Source organism: Narcine bancroftii, chromosome 8 (assembly GCF_036971445.1).
Source record: "Narcine bancroftii isolate sNarBan1 chromosome 8, sNarBan1.hap1, whole genome shotgun sequence".
Lineage (NCBI taxonomy): Eukaryota > Metazoa > Chordata > Chondrichthyes > Torpediniformes > Narcinidae > Narcine > Narcine bancroftii.
The window spans coordinates 12,933,040-12,955,701 of NC_091476.1; the positions used below are offsets into that span (position 1 = coordinate 12,933,040).

At 37.5% G+C, this 22,662-nt stretch overlaps 1 protein-coding gene across 4 annotated transcripts in view; it reads left to right on the plus strand.

Moving 5' to 3' along the window:
- Nucleotides 1-22,662, plus strand: part of LOC138740377 (SH2 domain-containing protein 1A-like) — an 89,719-nt gene that overhangs the window by 63,124 nt on the left and 3,933 nt on the right. For all 4 annotated transcript variants that reach the window (XM_069892931.1, XM_069892928.1, XM_069892927.1 and 1 more), the window contains exon 2: nucleotides 13,516-13,579. In XM_069892931.1, the coding sequence (XP_069749032.1) occupies nucleotides 13,516-13,579 (64 nt within the window). The remainder of the gene's footprint in view (nucleotides 1-13,515; nucleotides 13,580-22,662) is intronic.

A 22,662-nucleotide genomic window follows, 5' to 3' on the forward strand; every position in this document is an offset into this window, starting at 1 on the left:
TTAGTTTCCATTACTTCTTTGGATTTGGCTGGATTCTCATTCTAGATAGTTTACAGACACTGACTCCAGCAACCATAAATACTGGATTTGGAGGTAATAGTGAGAGAAGACTGAAGCTCCTTTGCATTTTGTGATTTCACTTTTTCCCACCTCTGGTTCATCCCACACCTGATGGTAATTTTTACTGGAAGGATTGCAAACATCAACAATTCTATTATTTCCTTCATGAGCAGATCCAATCAGCTGTTGTGTCTGCTGCTATACAAATTGTATTTGGAAAGGCTGCCAGATAGTGAGTCCACTTGCTTGCAGATCAAAAAACATTTTAATGCATTGTAATTAGATGGTGACCCATGAACAGAATGGTTTTTCAGCCTATCTCTTTCATCCAAATGCAGTCGAATAGCTCCTTCTCCTGGAGAATATATTTGAGAGTTCCTCTATGATGAGAATGGGAGAGACAAGAGGGCATGTTATCTTCTTTCTTAATATGGGTCACTGATTTTTGAAATCAGAAACGGGACCTCACCAAATACACCACAGCCCTGTTCCTCCATGCGCATTAAATAAAATAATTGAGAAAATCAGAAACACAACTTGTGCATCTAACAACAAAATAATAAAAGACTATTATATACTGCAACAGTGTTTCTCAGTGTGAGTGGTGGTCCATGGATTTTCTGTAGGTGGGAGATGGCCATGCAGTGAAGACAAATATTACTGGCATGAGTGATATTTAAAACAAGGTATTAAATTTGATGACAAACTCAACTATCTAAAATAAAATTCCCGCCATGAGTTAGCTGTAAGTTGTCCACTGTCAGTGAAGGGCCACTTGGGGAGGTCTGCAGGTGAAAACAGTTTGAAAACCACAGCCCTGCAGCATTAATAAAATATAGCAACTCCTGTAATTAAAGGGTGAGTGAAATTTAGATGGAATTGCCATCTTGTTGCAATGTAATATTTCCTGTTTTTTTTTCTTGTGAATAATGTCTTGTTCAGTGTTTATCTTTTAGTTTGTTTCTTGTTGAATGTTACAGAATAAAGGTAAAAATTTACACCCATTAAACAAAATATCTCCTATGGTAGTAACACTCATTTTAAGGTGTAGTAATTATGAAGTCTTTATTCACGGTAGCTGGGCTTCCAAATAAGCACATTTCCGAGAAATAACTACGGCTAATCGTAAAAATTCAAATTGATACATAATTATTCTTAATTTAAGTCTAACCATTTTAATATTACCCAATAAAAATAACAGCAGACTAAGCAGGAGTTTTACGGCTTTTTCCAGATCTATGTATTCCATGTTTGAACCTACCAGTAGTTTTCAGGCTTTTGTACATGCTTCATTGAAAAGTTTTGACCAGGGTGATGGGATTAAATGGGCATTGAAATGATTACTAGAAGAAGAACTAGGCATATCCACAGGATCTTATACAGATCCCCTTTCCTAACATTCTTAGAGCAAACAATAGTCTTAGGATTACAATATTTTTAAGTGGAAAATAACTCAAATCTGAGAATACTTGAACAAAAGAATATGAAAGGTAAACTCCCACTTGGTCTGATGTTATTTTTATTAAAATGATTAGACTTAAATTAAGATTAACTATGTATTAAATTGAATTTTTATGATCAGCTGTAGCTATTACTTGCAAATCAGATATGAATTTAGGAATTCAAAGATGGCATACAGAGTTACGAACTTGTATTCCATTGGGAAAAACATAATTTATATGACAAATATTTCTTTTGGAAAATATTGAATCCATATTTACAGTATGTTGATTTCAAGATTTTGAACTCTCAATAGCTCATCCTGATGGTAATTCTCAGCTTCACAGTTGTTGATTTGAAGTTATGTATGTATCCTTGACAATCTCCTTTTCTTTCTTTCCTTTCTTAGGGGTTAGGGTTAGGGGTAGTATGGGAGGAGGGAAGAGTGATTAGGAATATATATATATATATATATATATATATATATATTTAAAGTATTAATTGATAATTGTATTTGTGGCTTAAAATTTGTAAATAAAATATTCAGAAATTTAGGTTTCAAAGTGGCTTTGGTTAACAATGATGTAGGAGTTTAGCAAAACAGAATATAGAACAGTATAGCACAGGAACAGGCCCTTCAGTTCACATGTCTGTGCCGAACATGAAGTTCAAATCAAACTAACAATCTGGTTCCTGCATCTGATAGATATCCTTCCAGACACCAAGGGAATTTGTTGTTAAAGACTTCAGTCTCATTAACAATTTTTCATGTTTTTACTGCAGCACTCACTTTACAAACTTGCATATGAAATATCCAAAATTTGCTGTTGTAAGTAACCACCAGCTTGAAATTATTTATCATATACACTCTTAGCATTGACAGCTCTCAAACCACAGGAAGAGGAAAACATCGAGGTGAAGGAGATTGGGTGGATACAGAAAACTCTAATGTTGAAACTGAGAGGAGTGAGTCAATGTAGACAATTCAGTTTAATTGATTGAAAGAAATTTGACAAATGATTGGAAGGAATGAAAATAATTAATGACAGTTAGGGCAATGAGACTGAGTCAGAGAGTTGTAAATAGAAGAGAAAGCATTGGCTTAAAATCATAAAGCATGGTGAAGATTTACTGGAAACAATGCAGTCAGCAGTGTTCACATATCAAATGACATGACGTAAAATTTGCATAGATGACTGATCAGATTTTGAAACTGTGCAGTGAATTTTATGAAAATAATATAAGGGTAAGAACCACTTGGCTTTTACATGGCTTGTAACAAATGATAATTGATTGCTGACTATAATTTTATTATGTGATTGGTTCAAAAATTAAATATTTGTAGTGATTTTATGAGCTGAACAAATTTTTATGTTATATTTCTAGTTACGCAGATAGTTAATGACTTTATGAGCTTCCTTTGAGTATTTTAACTAATGACTTACAAAAGAATACAAGAAATAGGAGCAGGCCGTAGAACTCCCAATCTTTCACTTTTTTTTGGAATATTTTATTTTGAGAAGTTTCAATCAACATGCAGTCAAAACGAAGAATAATCAAAAATAATAATAGCAAAATAATATCAATATCGATCCACAAAGTGATAAAAAGTTACAATACTACTACAAAAATGCAAATTAAATATCCACATTGAAACAAAGAGATAAAAAGATAAGAGAGAAAGAAAAACAAAATAAGAGGAACACTCCTACTATACCCAAGAAAAAAAGAGAAAGTAAGAAAAGAGAATGAATAAGGAAAAAAAAGATTGGCCTTATCTTGGATAAACCCCACTCCCATCAAGGGAAAAATAACCTGACTTATCTAGGGTCCTCGGTGCTGCGAGCACCAGGGGGAAGAGACGTGGAGTGGGGGATTGTTAAAGATTTACCCCGATGTACCTTAGGTATGAATTTCATATTCTTAAAAATACATCCTACCTGCTTCTGAGATTATAGGTGATCTTCACCAGGGGAACACAATAATGTATTTCTATCTTCCAGGGGGCTAAACCAAATTGGGAATCAGATTTCTAAGAAACTGCTATGCATTTCCTGGCCATTTCTAAAGGGAGGTTGATGAATTTTCATTGATATTTCAACAGCCTCATTTTAGGTCTTGCATCTTGTAAATTCCCCAATAAAAATAATTCAGGTACCTGAAGGTATCGAATTCCAGTAATGTTTTTTTTCCAGGAGATTACCCAAATCTTCTCAGAAAGCCCTCATTTTAGGGCATGACCAGTTTGAGTGCAAGAAAGTACCTATTTTTTGATCACATCGAAAACATTGGTCTGATCTGAATTTATGTAACTTTTGTGGAGTAAGGTATAGCTGATGCAAGAAATTATATTCCACCAACTGATACCTTACCTTAATCGTGCTGTCCTAAGTTGGACCAGCAAAATGGATCAATTTCTATACCCAAATCTGATTCCCACCTTTTTCTTGATTTATCAAGCCCTTGTTTAGTGGTTCCCGCCTGAAGTAAGGAATACATTTTTGAAATAAATATTTTTTGTTTTCCATTTTGAATCAGAGTCTCTATTTAGCTACATTGCGGTAAGGTTAGTGCTGGACTTAATTTGTCTCTTAAATAAGATCTTAACTGAAGATAGCAAAAGAAGATGTATTTAAAACTCCTAATTTGCTCAAATGTCATAAATTGTGCCTGCATATAACAATGAAGACGCTGTTTACATCCGGTACCGCACGGATGGCAGTCTCTTCAATCTAAGGCGCCTGCAAGCTCACACTAAGACACAAGAGAAACTTGTCCGTGAACTACTCTTTCCAGACGATGCCGCTTTAGTTGACCATTCAGAGCCAGCTCTCCAGCGCATGACGTCCTGTTTTGCGGAAACTGCCAAAATGTTTGGCCTGGAAGTCAGCCTGAAGAAAACTGAGGTCCTCCATCAGCCAGCTCCCCACCATGACTACCAGCCCCCCTTCATCTCCATCGGGCACACAAAACTCAAAACGGTCAACCAGTTTACCTATCTCGGCTGCACCATTTCATCAGATGCAAGGATCGACAACAAGATAGACGACAGACTCGCCAAGGCAAATAGCGCCTTTGGAAGACTACACAAAAGTGTCTGGAAAAACAACCAACTGAAAAACCTCACAAATATAAGCGTATACAGAGCCGTTGTCATACCCACACTCCTGTTCGGCTCCAAATCATGGGTCCTCTACCGGCATCACCTACGGCTCCTAGAACGCTTCCACCAGCGTTGTCTCCACTCCATCCTCAACATTCATTGGAGTGCCTTCATCCCTAACATCGAAGTACTGGAGATGGCAGAGGCCGACAGCATCGAATCCACGCTGCTGAAGATCCAGCTGCGCTGGGTGGGTCACATCTCCAGAATGGAGGACCATTGCCTTCCCAAGATCGTGTTATATGGCGAGCTCTCCACTGGCCACCGTGACAGAGGTGCACCAAAGAAGAGGTACAAGGACTGCCTAAAGAAATCTCTTGGAGCCTGCCACATTGACCACCACCAGTGGGCTGATATCGCCTCAAACCGTGCATCTTGGCGCCTCACAGTTCGGCAGGCAGTAACCTCCTTTGAAGAAGACCGCAGAGCCCACCTCACTGACAAAAGACAAATGAGGAAAAACCCAACACCCAACCCCAACCAACCAATTTTCCCCTGCAACCGGTGCAACCGTGTCTGCCTGTCCTGCATCGGACTTGTCAGCCACATTCGAGCCTGCAGCTGACGTGGACATTTTACCCCCTCCATAAATCTTCGTCCGCGAAGCCAAGCCAAAGAAAGATAACAATCATCAATAGCCTCTCTCTGGGACCAAGTGTCCAGGATTTTATTATCAATTGTTAATGGAATTAACAAATTTTGAGCCAGGGGTGTTTTAGGTGAAAGACCCGCTTGTCTCCAATTGACCATTAATTTTATTCCATATTGTAATTGTATGCTTTATGGCCATATAATAATTCAGAATTCAATTTTATATAAGGCTTTCAAGTATCAGTAAGATCATAGCTATTCATTTACCTTATTTCTGCTTTACACCTGAACCCCATCTTTCTGAATACAAATTAAAATTGTTGCTGATCTTTTATTGAATGGGAACAGAGAATTTTGACTCCTGATTTTCAGGTGGGAATTTTGCACTATGGTTACCAGATTACAACATCACCAAGTGTCAAAAGTTCACATCCTCACGTTGAGATATAGCTGTCCTTTTCTACTCAGGAATAACCAGCAATTATTATTTTTTTCACCTGATAGCCACTGTTGAAAGAATCACACTCAGAATACTTGTTCTCATTGAGATCTGTGACCTTGTGTGATCTTAAATGCAACCTCAAGTACATGTCTGGAATACTTTGTTTTTTGAGATCTAGGTCATGATGACTGTTCTGGCCTGGATCATTGCGAGCTTTTGGTTTTTAGGGGGATTTAACAGAGGTATTTAAGATTATGAGAGGGATAGATAAAGTTGATGTGTATAGGGTTTTTCCATCGAGAGTAGGAAAGGGAGGTTACGTGATGGAGTAGTGGCTGGTCAGAAAAACCAGCCCTCCTCAGAGAAAATTTAAAAAAAAATCAAAAAACAAGGCAGAAAAGAAAAAAATACTAAAAACTCATAAGATAAAAACCACAAGAATAATTTAAAGAAGACACCAAAGAAAGAAAAGTTAACGATATCAACTAAAGAAGAGTTTAAAAATTCACCAGAAAAAAAAACAAAGGCCTTACCAATATCCAGAAGCAGGGGACTCTCCCCAAGAAGATGACCTGATTAACAAAGTCAATAAACGGTGACGCTCCCCCGGAGCGCTCTCAATCAGTGGCTGACAAAATCCAAAAAAGCCAGTTGTTCCTCTCTCTGCAAGCAACACAAGACAACTTCGAATTTTGTGCTCTTTCTCTCTCAAAGATCTTTTGACTTCAGTTTACCAAACAATCTGAATTTTGTTTATAACCTTTGCTTTGGTTGAGATCAAAGTTTTGAGAGTCTTGTGTGTTTTGTGTCTAAGTCTTTCTGTGGGCTGGTTGGAAATATAACTTACATCTGTTGTATTTAGGCTGGGGAATTTATTAGATTTACACTGTTATAGAAATTAGCAAAGTAACCAGTGGGCATTGTTATAAAAGGGGGGGGATTTTGAATTAAAGTTTGAAGGTCAATTTTTTGTTAATAAAATCATTGTTCATCTTTGCCCCCGTGTGATATGCCTTCTTTGTGGTTGCTGGTTTGATCTTGTAACAAGATATTAGTTTTGAACTTTTAAAGAAATGAGAAGAGTTTAACAAAAAGTATACTATGGAAAAAGGTTATAATTTTGATTTGCGGCATCCAGCAGTGTTGAAGGTATTTATCCCTGGTGGACAAAATAGATTGTTTTCTGACCCAGAAGAGGCCCATTGTTTTGCAAACTGACTACCAAATAAGCAACAAGAAGAGGAATAAAAAAAATTAAAAAGACTGTTAAGATAATGCATATAAACCAGTTAGAATGTTAATTTATTGTTTAAAATAAAGCTTTGTTGTATTTTAAGAATATATAGTGGTTTCTATAGGGGAGAGCTGGGAAAGGGAGGGAATCTACCCACTGCGAAATCTATTGATGTTTGCAGTTAATATCGCAACCCAAAAATAAAAGGAAGTTGTGGCTGTCTTGCGAGGTGGCAAGGACAACTCAGTAAAGGAGGAATTTTTAAAAAAAATAGTATTGTTTAGTTTAATAATGGTTTTTGCTCATTTCTATTTAGTTGTGTTGTCGCATATAGTAAAGGATAAGAGCAATTTAAAGAGTGATTTTAAAAGAAGAGAGATGAAGGGGTTGAATAGGTGGAAGAGACCTCAAAAAGGATGAATATGTTGAACTATATGACTATTAAAATATTAAACAAATCCACAATCAAATTAAGAGAAAAATTTTACTGACACTACTTAAAAAAAAAAAGAGAGAATAGATATGGCATTTATGCAAGAATTAGAACACCACAAGTTAAAGAGAGACTGGGTAGCATCATTATACAACTCAAAACCTAGGGGAGTTGCTATACTAGTTAATACAAATCTACTAATTAAGATGAATGAAGTAATTACGGACCCAATGGGTAGATACGAAATGCCAGGTTTATTCAGAATTTTGGGGAACTTGCTGAATATCTATGCATCTAATAAATATGAGCAGGATTTTATACAAGTCATCTTTTTAAACATAGCAGACACACATGGACACATTTTACTAGGGGGAGATTTTAATTTTAACCAAGACCCATTGATAGATAAAACTGGGAAGACAAATATAAATAATAAAGAAGCCATATGAAGATTGAATGCAGTGATATGAAGACAATTGACATATGGAGGAAACAACACCCAAAAGAAAGAGATTATTCATATTACTCAAACAGTCACAAAACCTATTCTAGGATTAATATGTTTTTGTCATCAGGAAAGAGTTCGAAAGACCAAATATAAAGCAAAACTATTATCTGACCACTCACCCTTATTAATGACAATTGATTTAGAGAAGGCTAAACCGTATATTATTGAAAAGAGAAGATTTTCGGGAATACATTGAAGAACAAATCAAAATATATTTAGAAAGAAATACAAATTTGGTAACAGATAAATTTATATTATGGGATGCAATGAAAGCCTTTATTAAAGGACAAATAAATAGTTACATGGCTAAGATTAAAAAAAGAATATAATCAGGAAATAGAACAGTTGGAAAGAGAGACAGTAATTGAGAAAAAGAGAATTGGCAGAGAAACAAATTAAAATATGACACATTACAAACATACAAAGTGGAGAAAAACGTTATGGAAAAAAGCAAAGATGTTATGAATTAGGAGAGAAAACCTATAAAATATTGGCTTGGCAGCTAAAACAGAACAAGCAAAAAGAACTATCTTAGCAACAAGGAAAGAGGATAAACAGATTTCATATAACCCAATAGAGATTAATGGAAATTTAAAAAAAAAATTCTACAAAACTGAAAATTCAGGGAAAAACGACAAAATAGATGAATTTTTATCAAACATTAAATTACCCCAATCTCAATTGGAAGATCAAAATAAATTACTAAAACCCCAGACAATTGCAGAAATACAGGATACATTACAGAATAATAAAATGCCAGATGAAGATGGATTCCCTACAGAGTTTTATAAAGTATTTAGTAGACTATTAATTCTGCCCTTTTTTAGAAGTAATGAAACAGGTAGAAGAGATCCAAAATTTACCAGACTCATATAAAACAGTAATTACAGTAATTCCAAAAATGGGAAAATATCCACTGTCACCGGCATCATATAGACCAATATCTTTTCTAAATACAGATTATAAATTAATTGCAAAATATTAGCAAATAGATTGACAGATTATGTACCAAAATTAGTAAAACTAGATCAGACAGGATTTGTTAAAAATAGAAGAGCAGCAGATAATGTCTGTAATTTTATTAATTTAATCCACACAGCACAAATAAATAAGATACCAACTATAGCAGTAACTCTAGATGCTGAGAAAGCTTTTGATAGGGTGGAATGGAATTATCTATTTAAAATACTACAAAAATTCAAAATACTTGAAAAATTTATTAATTGGATTAGAGCATTATATAATGGACCTTTAGCCAAAGTAATAACAAAATGGGTACATTTCAGAATACTTTAAATCACCTTCCCTGATTGCTTTGGCAATAGAACCATTGGCAGAATTGATAAGAAGGGAAGCTAGGAAAAAGGGTATAAAAGTAAAAGAGGAAGAATTTAAAATTAGCTTGTTTGTGGATGATGTTATAGTATATTTAACAGACCCAAATAAATCAATAAAAAGGTTGTATATAAAATTGAAAGAATACAGAGAAATATCAGAATACAAGATTATAGAAAAAGATTTAATGAAAAAGGAAGATACAGAGAAAAGAGAGAATTGGCAGAGAAAAAAAATTAAAATATGACAATATTTAAAGTGGAGAAAAACATTATGAAAACAAAACAAAGATATTATGAATTAGGAGAGAAATCAATAAAAGTGAAATGATACCAATGAACAAGCTCGATTATACAAAATATAAAAAGGAATTTCCTTTTAAATGGCAATCACAGGCTATTCATTACCTTGCTATCAAGATAGATAACAATTTAAATAATTTATATAAATTAAACTGCCAACCATTAATAAAAGAACATATTAGAAGATTTAGAAAAATGGAAAGATTTACCATTAACTTTAATAGGAAGAGTAAACTGCATCAAAATGAATATATTTCCATGGATAGAATATCTATTTCAAACATTACCAATTCCCTTGACAGCAGAATTTTTTACGAAATTGATCAAATTTTTTTTAAACTTTATTTAAAATTTTATGACATGAATAAAATAAAAATTACTTTTAAAGAAATAATAAAAAATAAGATAATAAAAATTAGAATACTACATCATTAAACTACACAAATGAACCCCCCCAATAATTATAACACAACATTAATCGTCTAATTTAAAATTAGTCCAACCCTCTCCCAAAAATAGAGTGAAGAATTAATTAACAATGTTGTAAATAAAATAGAAAAAAACCCACTTACAAAAAAAAGGATAAAACTTAACAACAAAAAAAATTACTAACAACAAAAAAAAATCAATACTAAAATAATACCCTTAAACATATATTTAAATCAAACATAATACATGTATTTAACAAATGAAATCCACTTTAAAACTAAGTTCAAATATTAAAATCATATATCAACCACATATCTGTTATACAAAAAATCATAATAATACATAAATACAGAATTGAAACTGATCAAATTAATAAAAAAAGTTTTTATGGAAGCGTAAAAAAATCAAGGGAGGCTTTAGAAAAATTAACATGGATGTATAATCAAGGAGGATTACAATGACCAAATTTTAAAAATTATTATAGAGCAGCACAATTAAGATGGGAGAAAAGGACCCAGAACATTTACTTCATAAATGCAATGAAAACCGGTACAACACAACAATACTACATCATATACTAAAAACATGGAAGGAAATACATCAGGAGCATAAGATGATAAATGATCAAATGCCAAAAATGCTACTACTGCAAAACCTATTAATTCCTTTTAAAATAGACAATTTATGGGTGAGTAAAGGAATTAAAAGAATAAAAGATTTCTTTTTGGGAAATAATTTATTAACATTTGAACAGTTAAAAGACAAATACAGAATATCACAAAGTACAATATTTTAATACTTTCAGTTGAAAACATATTTAAAAGAAAAATTGAGAACAAGCTTACCTGAGAGTAGCTGCTATGAATACTTATCATTACAGACACAGTGATAGTAAAAAAAAATTATTACAAATATGTACAGAAAATTGCAATACAAGGAAAATGATGAAACAATGTACAATCCCAAACAAGGTTGGGAAAAAGATTTAAAAATATGAATAAAGAATGAAACATGGGAGGAACTATTCACAGGAACCATGAGTAATACAATATATACTCAGTTTCATATGATGCAATATAATTGGCTACACGATTATATGCGACACCACAAAAGTTAAAAGAATGGAATCCAAGAATGTCGGACAGACTTTTCCATTGTAAACAAGAAAGTGGAACAATATTGCATGTAATTTGGACATGGGCAAAAGTAAAAACCTTTTGTGAGGATTTAAACTTAATATTAAATAAAATTACAAAAAACAAGATGTAAAAAATCCAGAAATCTTCCTGTTAAATAACATAAAAGACAAAGAATTAGGCCTAAAATTAGACAAGACTCAAAAAATATTTATTATGAATGCATTCACAGCAGCAAAAAAATGCATAATGATAACTTGGGAAATGGAGGAAACCTTAAAAATCCAACAATGGTACATTGAAATGAACAAGTGTATTCCATTAGAAAAAAATTACCTACAATCTAAAAGACAAATATACTTTATTTGAACAAATATGGAAACCATACATAGAGTATACTAAGAAAGCATCGATTTCAGACCTCCATCCCTTAAAATGATAAACTATAAATACGAAAATACTTAAATATAGAATTTAAGAGGACACAATTTATTTTTTTCTTTCACTTTTGTATTCTTTCATTGTTTATTCATTTTTCTTCTTTCTTTCACTTTTGCTTTATGTTATGGGGTGGGGGGAAAAGGGGAAAAAATGTCACTGTGTATATTTTAATGAGTGTTTGATCAAAAGAATTACAAAAGTTTTTATGGAAGGGTAAAAAAAACAAGGGAGGCTTTAGAAAAATTAACATGGATGTATAATCAAGGAGGATTACAATGACCAAATTTTAAAAATTCACAAGAATGTTGACAGGATTTCAAGGTTTGAGTTACAGGGAAAGGTTGTGCAGACTAGGGCTTTTTTCTCTGGAGCGTAGAAGATTGAGGGGGGACTTGATAGAGGTGTTTAAGATTTTAAAAGGGACAGACAGAGTAAATGTGGATAGGTTTTTCAATTAAGAGTGGGGGAGATTCAAACTAGAGGGCTTGGTTTAAGATTGAAGGGGGAAAATTAAAAGGGGAACATGAGGGGAAATTTCTTTACGCAAAGGGTGGTAAGGATGTGGAATGAGCTGCCGGCAGACGTGGTTGAGGCGGGATCGTTGGTTACATTTAAGGATAGACTGGATAGTTACATGGAGAGGAGAGAACTAGAGGGGTATGGATCGGGTGCTGGTCAGTGGGACTAGGAGGGTGGGAATTTGTTATGCCATGGACTAGTAGGGCCAAACTGGCCTGTGCTGTGTGGTTATATGGTTATTGAAGTAGTTCACAGGGAAGTATTAAATTAAAAATTATAAAAAGAGGGTAGGAAAGATTGAAAATGACAGGGAACTTCTTTACTCAGAGAGTGGTGGCTGTGTGGAATGAACTTCCGGGAGAAGTAGTGGCACCAGGGTCAATTTTGTAATTTAAGGAAAATTTGGATAGGTATATGGATGGGAAGGGAATGGAGGGGTATGGGCAAGGAGCAGATAGGTGGGGCTAGAGGAGAGTAGTTAGTTTGATGTGGACTAGAAGGCCCAAAATGGCCTGTTTCCGTGCTGTAATTGTTATGTGGTTAATATCTCACAGTTTATTGCTTAGCTGGAAGACTACATCCACTTTTCCACTTTTCCTTTGACCCAGTGGAGAAAGTAGGGTTGGCACAGGAATTTGATAGAATTACAAGATTTTCCAAAGTGCAGGCATGTATGTTTGTGTTCAAGATCATAGGCACTTGTTGGGATTTCCTGCCTGGTGAGGCTGGGTGTAGTGATGGAAAATGTCTATAGTCCTCAATGCAAATAACACACTTTCTGACTGTGCTTTTCTTTCTGAGCCTGTTCAGGTCCCTTTGACTACTTTGGGAAAAGTCTCCCAATCTCAGTAATTATTATTTAAGCAGTGAAAGAGTGCTGCTTGCATAGAAATGTGGGGAAGGATGTTCAGGGTGATATTGGCAACTCCTGTAATGGATGTACAGAAGCTCTGCATAGAAGAAGCAAAGCACCTCAGGGGAACCCACTCAATTGCCCAGTTCAGTGTGCCATTCAAAATATGGTATAAAATTAGGCATTTGGGTAAGGCATACGATATGAAAATACTTCCTGCCCCATCTGTGGAAAAGTCCTTTACTCCTTTATTGCTTTCATTAGCCACCTCTCAACCCTCAATATCGAAAACAAGCCATGTTCAATCCTGAGGGACTGTGTGATGGAACTTCAAAGAATGGCTGCAAGGTCACAGCTGCATGGTTAAGTGCCCACATCTGTGAAATGTTACAATAGATCAATAGTTGAAAACTGGCACAGAGTGCTGTAACACAATGTAACCTGATGCTGCTATTCTAGATGACAGCAATTAAATCAGTAATAACAACGGTAAAATGAAATCTCTGCCAAGCTGTTTTTCCATGAAACCTTAGGTAAAATGTGAAATTTAATGTACAATAGCTGTTTTGCTCTTTTTTTCTAAATAACCGTAATTTATAATCACTGAAATCATGCTTTCTATTTTACAGATGTTCTGGATCAGTTTACACATACCGCATTTTCAAGACTTCGACAGATTCATGGACTGTTGAAGTAAGAGAAATCGACTTTTTAAACAAACTTCGACATCTCTATTTCCATTTCCTTCAGTGCACTGATCTCTTACAAAGACATTGTGTGCGCATATGCTGAGTTTAAAGGCCTGAGCACAGAATGATTTCAGATAATTTGTTAATATGGTTTTGCAGAAAGGGGTCAGTCAACTCGAGTGGGCTTTAGAATGAAATAAGGCTGTGTTCTGTGGATCTGTTATTTCTTGGCTAGGAACTGGTTGCCTTGCTGAATTTGGTCATGATATATTTTGTGGAAATAGCAAAGGATAAAGGTGCCCTCACAAAGATCTTTCTAGTTATGAAGAGTTTTGATGGAAGAATTTGGAAATATTTTTTTTTCTGGCTCAAAAGACAACAATGAGGAGTCGTCAATGCGTGATTTTCTTTCACCATGAGGGTGCGGAGAGTATGAGAAAATAGATCTTCCCCCTGAGATTCATGGAAGAAGGATGCTCATGCTTAATGTTGATCTCTTTGCTGCAATTTCCCAACTTTTTTCTCATTGCATTTTTTTCTCGCTTTCCTCTAGTTTCTTTAATTAATACGTTTCGTTTCCTTAATAACTTTGTTTAAATTGACTGAGATGACCACTTATTTAATTTCTTGACTTCAATATTTGTGCCTTCCTGATGCTTTGCTCTTTCTCGGCCTTTATAATGCCTATCTATTTATCAAATGAAGTGTTGAATATGTCAACTGCCTATTTTCCCCTGGATGCTGTTTGACCAGTTGTGCTTCCAATAATTTTAGGATTTATTCTAGATTTACATCTGGCATTTTACTTTTTCTTATGTGCTTGATCAATGCATGAGCTTTACAAATGGATGACACTTCTTAACAAATCTAAGACTTTGTATGAATACAGAGGACATTTCTGTTTTTTCATGAAATGAAATAATTCTGAAGTGGGTTCCCCATTGTTATTTTGTCAAAAATCCTATTGCCAAGGAGATTAATGTTCTTTCTGGGGGGTGGAAACATGGGTTGATGCTGCTAATGGCTGAAATGCTATCGAATTTCAGTCCTCTTGTTCTCTGACAACGCACCACTGTAAAACCAAGCAAACTTTTATCCTACCTTCCTAACATCTCCTTTGAAGGATTAACATCAGCCTCATGTAATACAGAATTTAGAGCTGATATTGTTACGCCAACACACGTAATACAGAATTTAGAGCTGATATTGTGACGCCAACACACGTAATACAGAATTTAGAGCTGATATTGTGACGCCAACACACGTAATACAGAATTTAGAGCTGATATTGTGACGCCAACACACGTAATACAGAATTTAGAGCTGATATTGTGACGCCAACACACGTAATACAGAATTTAGAGCTGATATTGTGACGCCAACACGTAATACAGAATTTAGAGCTGATATTGTGACGCCAACACAAGTAATACAGAATTTAGAGCTGATATTGTGACGCCAACACACGTAATACAGAATTTAGAGCTGATATTGTGACGCCAACACACGTAATACAGAATTTAGAGCTGATATTGTGACGCCAACACACGTAATACAGAATTTAGAGCTGATATTGTGACGCCAACACACGTAATACAGAATTTAGAGCTGATATTGTGACGCCAACACACGTAATACAGAATTTAGAGCTGATATTGTTACGCCAACACACGTAATACAGAATTTAGAGCTGATATTGTGACGCCAACACACGTAATACAGAATTTAGAGCTGATATTGTTATGCCAACACAAAGCTCCAATTACTGCCTTCCTGCAGACCCATTCCCTAACTACGTATGCACTCAGAGGCTCACTGGACAAGCTTAGATGAGCTGGTAACTTAAATAAAGGAGATGGATCCAATCTCATATTCTTAAATTCCCAATTTTTCTCAGATAATCACAGAGGTGTGACCCTATTATTCGATCACTCAAATCCGTATTATTTTATAATTCTTGGATATTCACATTTCAAACTGATAAAACTTGCCAATAATAATTCATTAAATGGAGGTAAAATTAATTGAAACATTCAAACATTTAAAATAAACTAAAGCAATATTACATGCATAGAAACTTCCTTTTCTTTCCAAGCTGACATAGAGCACGGTGACAGCCCCTTTCGGCCCATGAGCCCATGCTGCCCAATTAAACCGAACTGGCCAACAACTCTTGTATGTTTTTAAATGTGGGAGGAAGCCCCTGGGGAACAGCCATGCAAACACGGGTAAAACATACAAACTCTCTACAGACAGCGTGGGATTCGAACCACAGTCCCAATAGCTGGCGCTGTAACAGCATTGTGCTCACCTCTACACTAGCCGTGCTGTCCAATTTGCATCAGTTGGATGAGGTACTTGTCTCTCGGGCATAGCACTAGTGAGAGAGATTCTTCACCAATATGTGTCACTCAGTACATCCTGAATGTTTAAAAGATATCGTTTGTATGAATGCCAGAGGCCTCCCCTCAGAACTCCTGACCAGCATTAGTTCATCCGATAGAGATGAAATGAGCTCAGACACAAAATAATAAATCTTAGAGTGCTCTGTTTAGACTAAGACCCAAGCTCATTTGATTGCCAATGGTCAAGCACTGAAAGAGAGAAATAAAGTCAAATCTGAATAGTTTTGCAGAGATTGACTGAGATTCAAATATTATCATCATTAGAATTTTATTTTCAGTAATTTTGTGATCCATTACTGTGCTAAGACTGATCTATTGGCTTAATTCTAATTCAGATTTATCTTTGTAATTCATGCCTTGATTTCACCGTTTCTATTAATCAGCCTTATTTATCTTCCTATTACGTTGAAGCATATTTATATTCTGTAAATAGATGGGGTAAAGAGCAGCACCATTTCATATTCTCTGGAGAATAGAGAGATAGAAGGAATTTTCAGCTCAGTAAATAAGAATGATGCTAAATAATGGGCCGGTAGAAGTTATTATATGGCGAGATCTCTATGAATACGAATAAAAAAACTGGTTAAAATCATATCATTCCTATTACAGACAGAATTCACACCACAAAAACATATTATTTGTTACATCTGGTCATCTGGTCAGTGCTGATATTTAGTTTCCACGAGAATCTAATCTCCTCTCCTGCCGCAACTTCATCTTTTAACCCTTTCAACCCTTAAAATATTCTCCCAAATGCTTAACCTAATTGTAGCTGAACCATGCGGTGGTGAACTTTACATTCTAACTGCCCCTGAATATCTTTCTCCTGATTTCCCTTCCAGTAGAACAAAGTATCCACAAGCGAATGTTGCCAGCCAGCATGTTCTAAGGTGCCACCTCTACAGGTGTAGTGGGAAGTATGCTGACTGGCTGCATCGCACCTACTATGGGGGCACCAATATCTCTGAGTGGAAAGCTTTGCAAAAGGTAGTCCATACATCACAGGTAAAACTCTCCCCACCTTTGAGAAAATCTACATGGAACGGTGGCGTCAGAGAGCAGCAGCAACCATCAAGGATGCACCCAGGACATGCTCTGTTTTTGCTGCTGCCATCAGGAAAGTGATATAGATGCCACAAGACTCATAACACCAGGTTCAGGATCAATTGCTACCTCTACACTATCAGACTCCTAAATAACAAACTCAACGAGAGACTCATTTACTGTGCTAATTATTTATGACTGATTTTTTTTTGTTATTGCACAGTCAATTTGTTTACATTTCTCCCTTTTGCATACACATCTTTTGAATCCAGTTTTTTTCTGGTCCTCAGGAGAAAAAAAATCTTGTTGTAGGTGATGTCATGTAAGTACTCTGTCAATAAATCTGAGCTTTAAACTTTAAAGAAAACACACAAAGGGACACACCGAAGCTCAATACAACCACCAAAGGATCAGTGGGGAAGAATGTATTTCCCCCCCCCCTCATCTTCTGCGCTTCTACCGTGCTCAACCTGCTGATACAACTCAGGCCCATCAGTCCTGGGAATGTCCTCATAAATCATCTCTCCACCCTCTCCAGCTTGACAACATATTTTCTAAGAACGGTGACTAAACTGAACACAATACTGCAAATGTGGGCTCGCCAACATCTTGTACTTCTGCACATGGCCTCCCAACTTGAACAACTCAGGACTCACATCATTTGTATCTCCCACCTCCAGCTGAAAACACCATCTCTACATGGCTGAATTGAAACTGGCAGGTGATTGGAGTTTCAGTGGGGGAACATTTAAGTTCTAAGAGAGTCATGCACAAGGTTAACCTTCAGCCTTGTAGAAAAGCACTAAATTAGGAGAGGGAACATTACAACATGATTAGGCAGGAGTTAGCGGGGAGTTGACTGAGAGCAGCTGTTATTGGGCACATTGTTTAAGGACCGATTAATTGGGAGTCCAGGACCAGCATGTTCCAATGTGAAGGAAAGGTAAGGATGGCAAGGTAAGAGAATCTTGGATGATGAGAGAGGTCATGGATTTCGTCAAGGAGGCACGGCACATGTTAGGTTCACTAAGACTTTGGAATAAAGTGGCGACTGTTGGAAAGAAGCAGGGCATTATGAAGGCCAAAATGGAGCATGAGATATCTTTGGAGAATAGGATCAAAGAAAATTCCAAGGCATTTTATATTTGTCTTAAAAACAAGTTGATGAGGGAGAGTATGGGATCACTCAAGGACAAAGGAGGGAATTTGTGCTCAGTGTCAGTGGAATTAGGTGGGGCGTTGAATAAGTATTTATCAAGGAGCGGGAACTGGACAACGCTAGGCAATATAATGTGGAGAATGCTCATGAAATGGGGAATTTTGAGATCTAGAAAGTGCTGGTTTTCGGTCTTTTGAGAAGCACTAAAATGGACAAGTCATTTAGCCTGATTAGATATATCCCTAATTATTGAAAGAGGTAAGTGTATCCTCATTAATGACAGGAGGGGTCCCAGAGGATTGAAGAGAGGCTAAAATTATATATTTATTCAAGATGGGGTAGAAAAGGATAGTCTGAAGATTTAAAAGCCAGTGAGCCTGACATCAGTGGTGAGGAAATCATTGGAAAGGGTATTTGGTGATGGGATTTCTGCATACTTGGGAAGTCATTATCAGATTAGGGACAATCAGCTTAGCTTTGTGTGGGGAAAGTCATGTTTTACCAATTTGATGAAACTTTTTTGAGGAGGTGACAAAGATGATTGATAAGGGTAGGGCAGAGAATGTTGTACATGGGCAAAGTCCCTGATGGTACACTTATTCAGAAGATGTAGGTGCATGGGATTCATGATGAGTTGATAGTTCGGGCTAGAGGCCTGTGACCAGTGATGTGGCATTATGATTGGTGATAGGGGACCTATGTTATGTGATATACATAAATGACTTTGATAAAATAGTAGGTGGGTGGGTTAGTAAGTTTGCAGATGATGCAAAGACAGGTAGAGCTGTGGACAGTGCAAAGGGCTTTCAAAGAATTGAACGGGATACAAATTAAAATTAGGCATACAGTATGGTGACAGGCCCTTCCAGCCCACAAGCCCGTGCTCGCCAATTACACCCAATTGACCTACAAGCACCCCCCCCCATATGTTTTGAAGGGTGGGAGTAAACTGGAGCACCTGGAGGAATCACATGCAGGCATGGGGAGAATGTACAAACTCCCTACAGACAGCATTGGATTCGAACCTGGGTCGCTGGCGCTGTAACGGTGTTGAGCTAACTGCTCTGCTAACCATGCCATCCAAATCACTTACAGATTTATGCAGAGAAATGGCAGATGGAGTTTAATCTGGGGAAGTGCGATATGTTGCTCCTTGGGAGATCAAATGTAATCGGAACATAAACAATTAATGGTAGGGTCTTAAAAATATTGATCGGCAGAGAAATCTGAAGGTCTAGGACCATTACTCCTTGAAAGTGACCACATAAGTAGATAGGCTTCACAAAAGGTACAGAAGAGATTTACCAGCTGTTGCCTGGTTTAGAGGGTATGGGTTATGGGGAGACAAACTTGGGCTGTTTCTCTGGAGTACAGGAGGATGAGGGTAGAGCTGAAGGACATGTGTAAAATCACAATGGTCCTTGATAAGATGGACAGTCAGAATTTTTTCCCCAGGACAAAAGTGATTACGGTGATGGGGAGGAAGTTTAAGGGAGATGTGGAGGAAAAATATTTTACACAGATAGTGCTAGGTTCCTGGAATTGGCTGTCAGGGTCAGTGGTGGAAATGGATACCATAGTAACATTTAATGATTCTCAAATGACACAGGAATATGAAGAAGGGGATGGAGGGATATCCATCAAGTGCAGGCAGCAGAGTTTTGGACATATTGTTCAGCACAGACACGAGCTGAAGTACTGTTCTATGTTCTTTATTATCCCATCCCTCTTTCCACCATGAAACCCTGGAATCATTTATCCCTCTCCTTGACAAGTGTCAGTTCCATATTACTCATCAGAGTATTTCTGCTGTTTCACGCTCATTATGGTCATCTGATCATTCGTTTGGAATGATCATGACGTTAAGTTTGAAACATAAGATTTTGTTGTTGGAGTTAAGTCTCTTGCTTAATACACAAATGTGCTAGAGAAACACAGCAGGTTACACAACGTTATTTATAGAAAACAATGATAATCAATGTTTCAGGCCTGAGCCCTTCCAGGGGTGAGTAAAAAGCAGGTAAGTGCCTGAATAAAATGGTGGGGTTGAGGTGGTAAGAGGTGGATATCAGTGGGAGGGTGGAAGAGAAAAAGCTGGAAAGTGAGAGGAGGAAGAGATAGCTGCTCTCTGAATGAAGGGAGCTGGAGGAAAGGAGATAGACAATATAGGGAAAGAGAGAGAGAGACGGGGGTGCCTAACAGAAACTGGAGAAGGAGATTGCCCCTTGTGCAGTTTTTGTGAGCCAAGACCACAATAGCGAACAACTTATCAAGTGCAGGGGATATGCATTACATTCTAATTGGTGAATTCTACTGCATTCTAATGCAAAATGAAGCAAAAGGAGAAGTAAAAAGGTTTCAGGTTCCTTTTCTTGCCATGTCTTTTTTTCTTTGGCTTGGCTTCGCGGACGAAGATTTATGGAGGGGGTAAAAGTCCACGTCAGCTGCAGGCTCATTTGTGGCTGACAAGTCCGATGCGGGACAGGCAGACACGGTTGCAGGGGAAAATTGGTTGGTTGGGGTTGGGTGTTGGGTTTTTCCTCCTTTGCCATGTAATGATACGTTAAAAATGTAGCATGCATTATGTAATTTAACTTTTGTTTGCTGTAAGGCAAAGTCGCCATGACCCCGTGCCTGTATCAATAGGAGAAAGAGAAGCAAAAGGGAGTTCCTTCAGAGTCACTGAATATCCGTGGATTCACGTCCAGTGCTCCCACAGATTCTGTAGCGGCACAGATTTCTGTTCGACCCAAAGGCAACCCGACCTCCAGATCCAAACCTCTGACGTGATCAGGAAACCTTCAGCACCTTGGGCCTTTTGGGAGCCCTTCTTACCCTCAGTATCCTCTGGTTCCCAAGAGCCAGTCTCCAGTAGCTCGAAGCCCATGCGAGTCCCCCGACTGCAAATTGTCCGCGGCCTGCATGGGTCCCTCAGCCGCTGAGCCCCTCACTGGCCCGCTGCCATGATCACCATCCTGTAGATTTGTCTCTCACACTTCTCCTTCTCAAAAAGGGGGTGTTATGTCCATTTCTGGTGCCCTGCATCGGTTTGCTGATCCCCTGGAGTCTGCAACTCTTCATAGCCACTGCTGAGGACAGGTGCTGTCATCTTGGGCACAGACCTCGCAATTTTACTTGTAAACACGCATTGGTTCCTCTTAAAGTCTGTTTTTGAGTCCCACATATTAGGACTGGGTGGTTGAACCCTTCGGAGCAGTGCCGCATCTTGGCTCTCCTCTCTCCTGGGTCTGCACCAGAGGTATCAGTTCTGGCAGTGCTGCAGTCTTTCAAGAAGAGATGAAAAATTCATGGAGTGAGCAGTAGAAAGATACACAAGTGAACATCTCACAATTGTTTGTTTCATTTTGACGTACCCAGTTCCATGTGTCCTCAGGGAGAAAAAAAGTCGGCCAGTGACTAAAACTCCTGGAGAAAATTGTGTAATGATGGTCAACATGTTAGTCACGATGTGACACTGTTTGCTGTTGCCTCCATATTTATTGTTCTACTTCTTCCAAACCTTTGAATAATTAGATGTTGAAATTCCACATGAATATAACATTCCACTTTTCTCTTAAAAACGGGTGTCAGTAGGCCCTTTCATGCCAAACCTCCGCCAGGAGGCCGGCTACAAGCGCAGAGGGAAAAAGAAAAACTTACCGTTCGTGGAGCAGCCCTAATAGGCTGCCCTTCCATCGCATTCATGTTTTGCGGTGCCTCGTAGCACCCTCCGGAGCTGATGGAGGTGGGGATAAAAGATTGAACTTATTACATCACAGAAGGCCTATGCTTGCTCTCAGCAGAGATAAACCATCACTCCTAATATATTGAAGTTTGAGGTAAAAGCATCTTCTTTCTCACATACCCTTTCATTCTCTTGCCAATGACTTGAACCAGTGGGGAGCTTAGAGTAGCCCATTAACCTGCCAGGAAATCTTAGGGATGTGGGTTAGGAAGCTGAAGGAAAATCTGCAAACTCCACACAGACACTATAGAAGCTTAGGATCCAACGCAGTTAACCATATAACAGTTGATGGCATGGAAACAGGCCATTTCAGCCCTTCAAGTCCATGCCGGTTCACTCAAAACAACTCCACTAGATCCCCCCCCCCCACCTATTCTCTGCCCATAACCCTCCAACCCCATGTATAAATCCAGCCTCCTCTTAAATGAAAGAATTGACTCTGCCTCAACTCTTTCCTCCTGAAGAATCCCCAGCAGCCTCAATCCATCACACCATACACAGGACTGAATCACCCACCTGTTAAAGGATGTGGTCTCCCTTCAACTCTCACACCACAGATTGTTCCTTCCCTGGAAAGTTTTAAAAATCCTGCTCCACCATCTCAGGCTGATGACATCACCGCGACATCATCATCCCGGCCCTAGCCAACCACTTTCAGCGGCAGTACATTCATGCTAGGTAGTGGAGCGCTGAGAGGGATTGCAGTCAGCGTCTTGGAGCCGGCAACGGTGCAT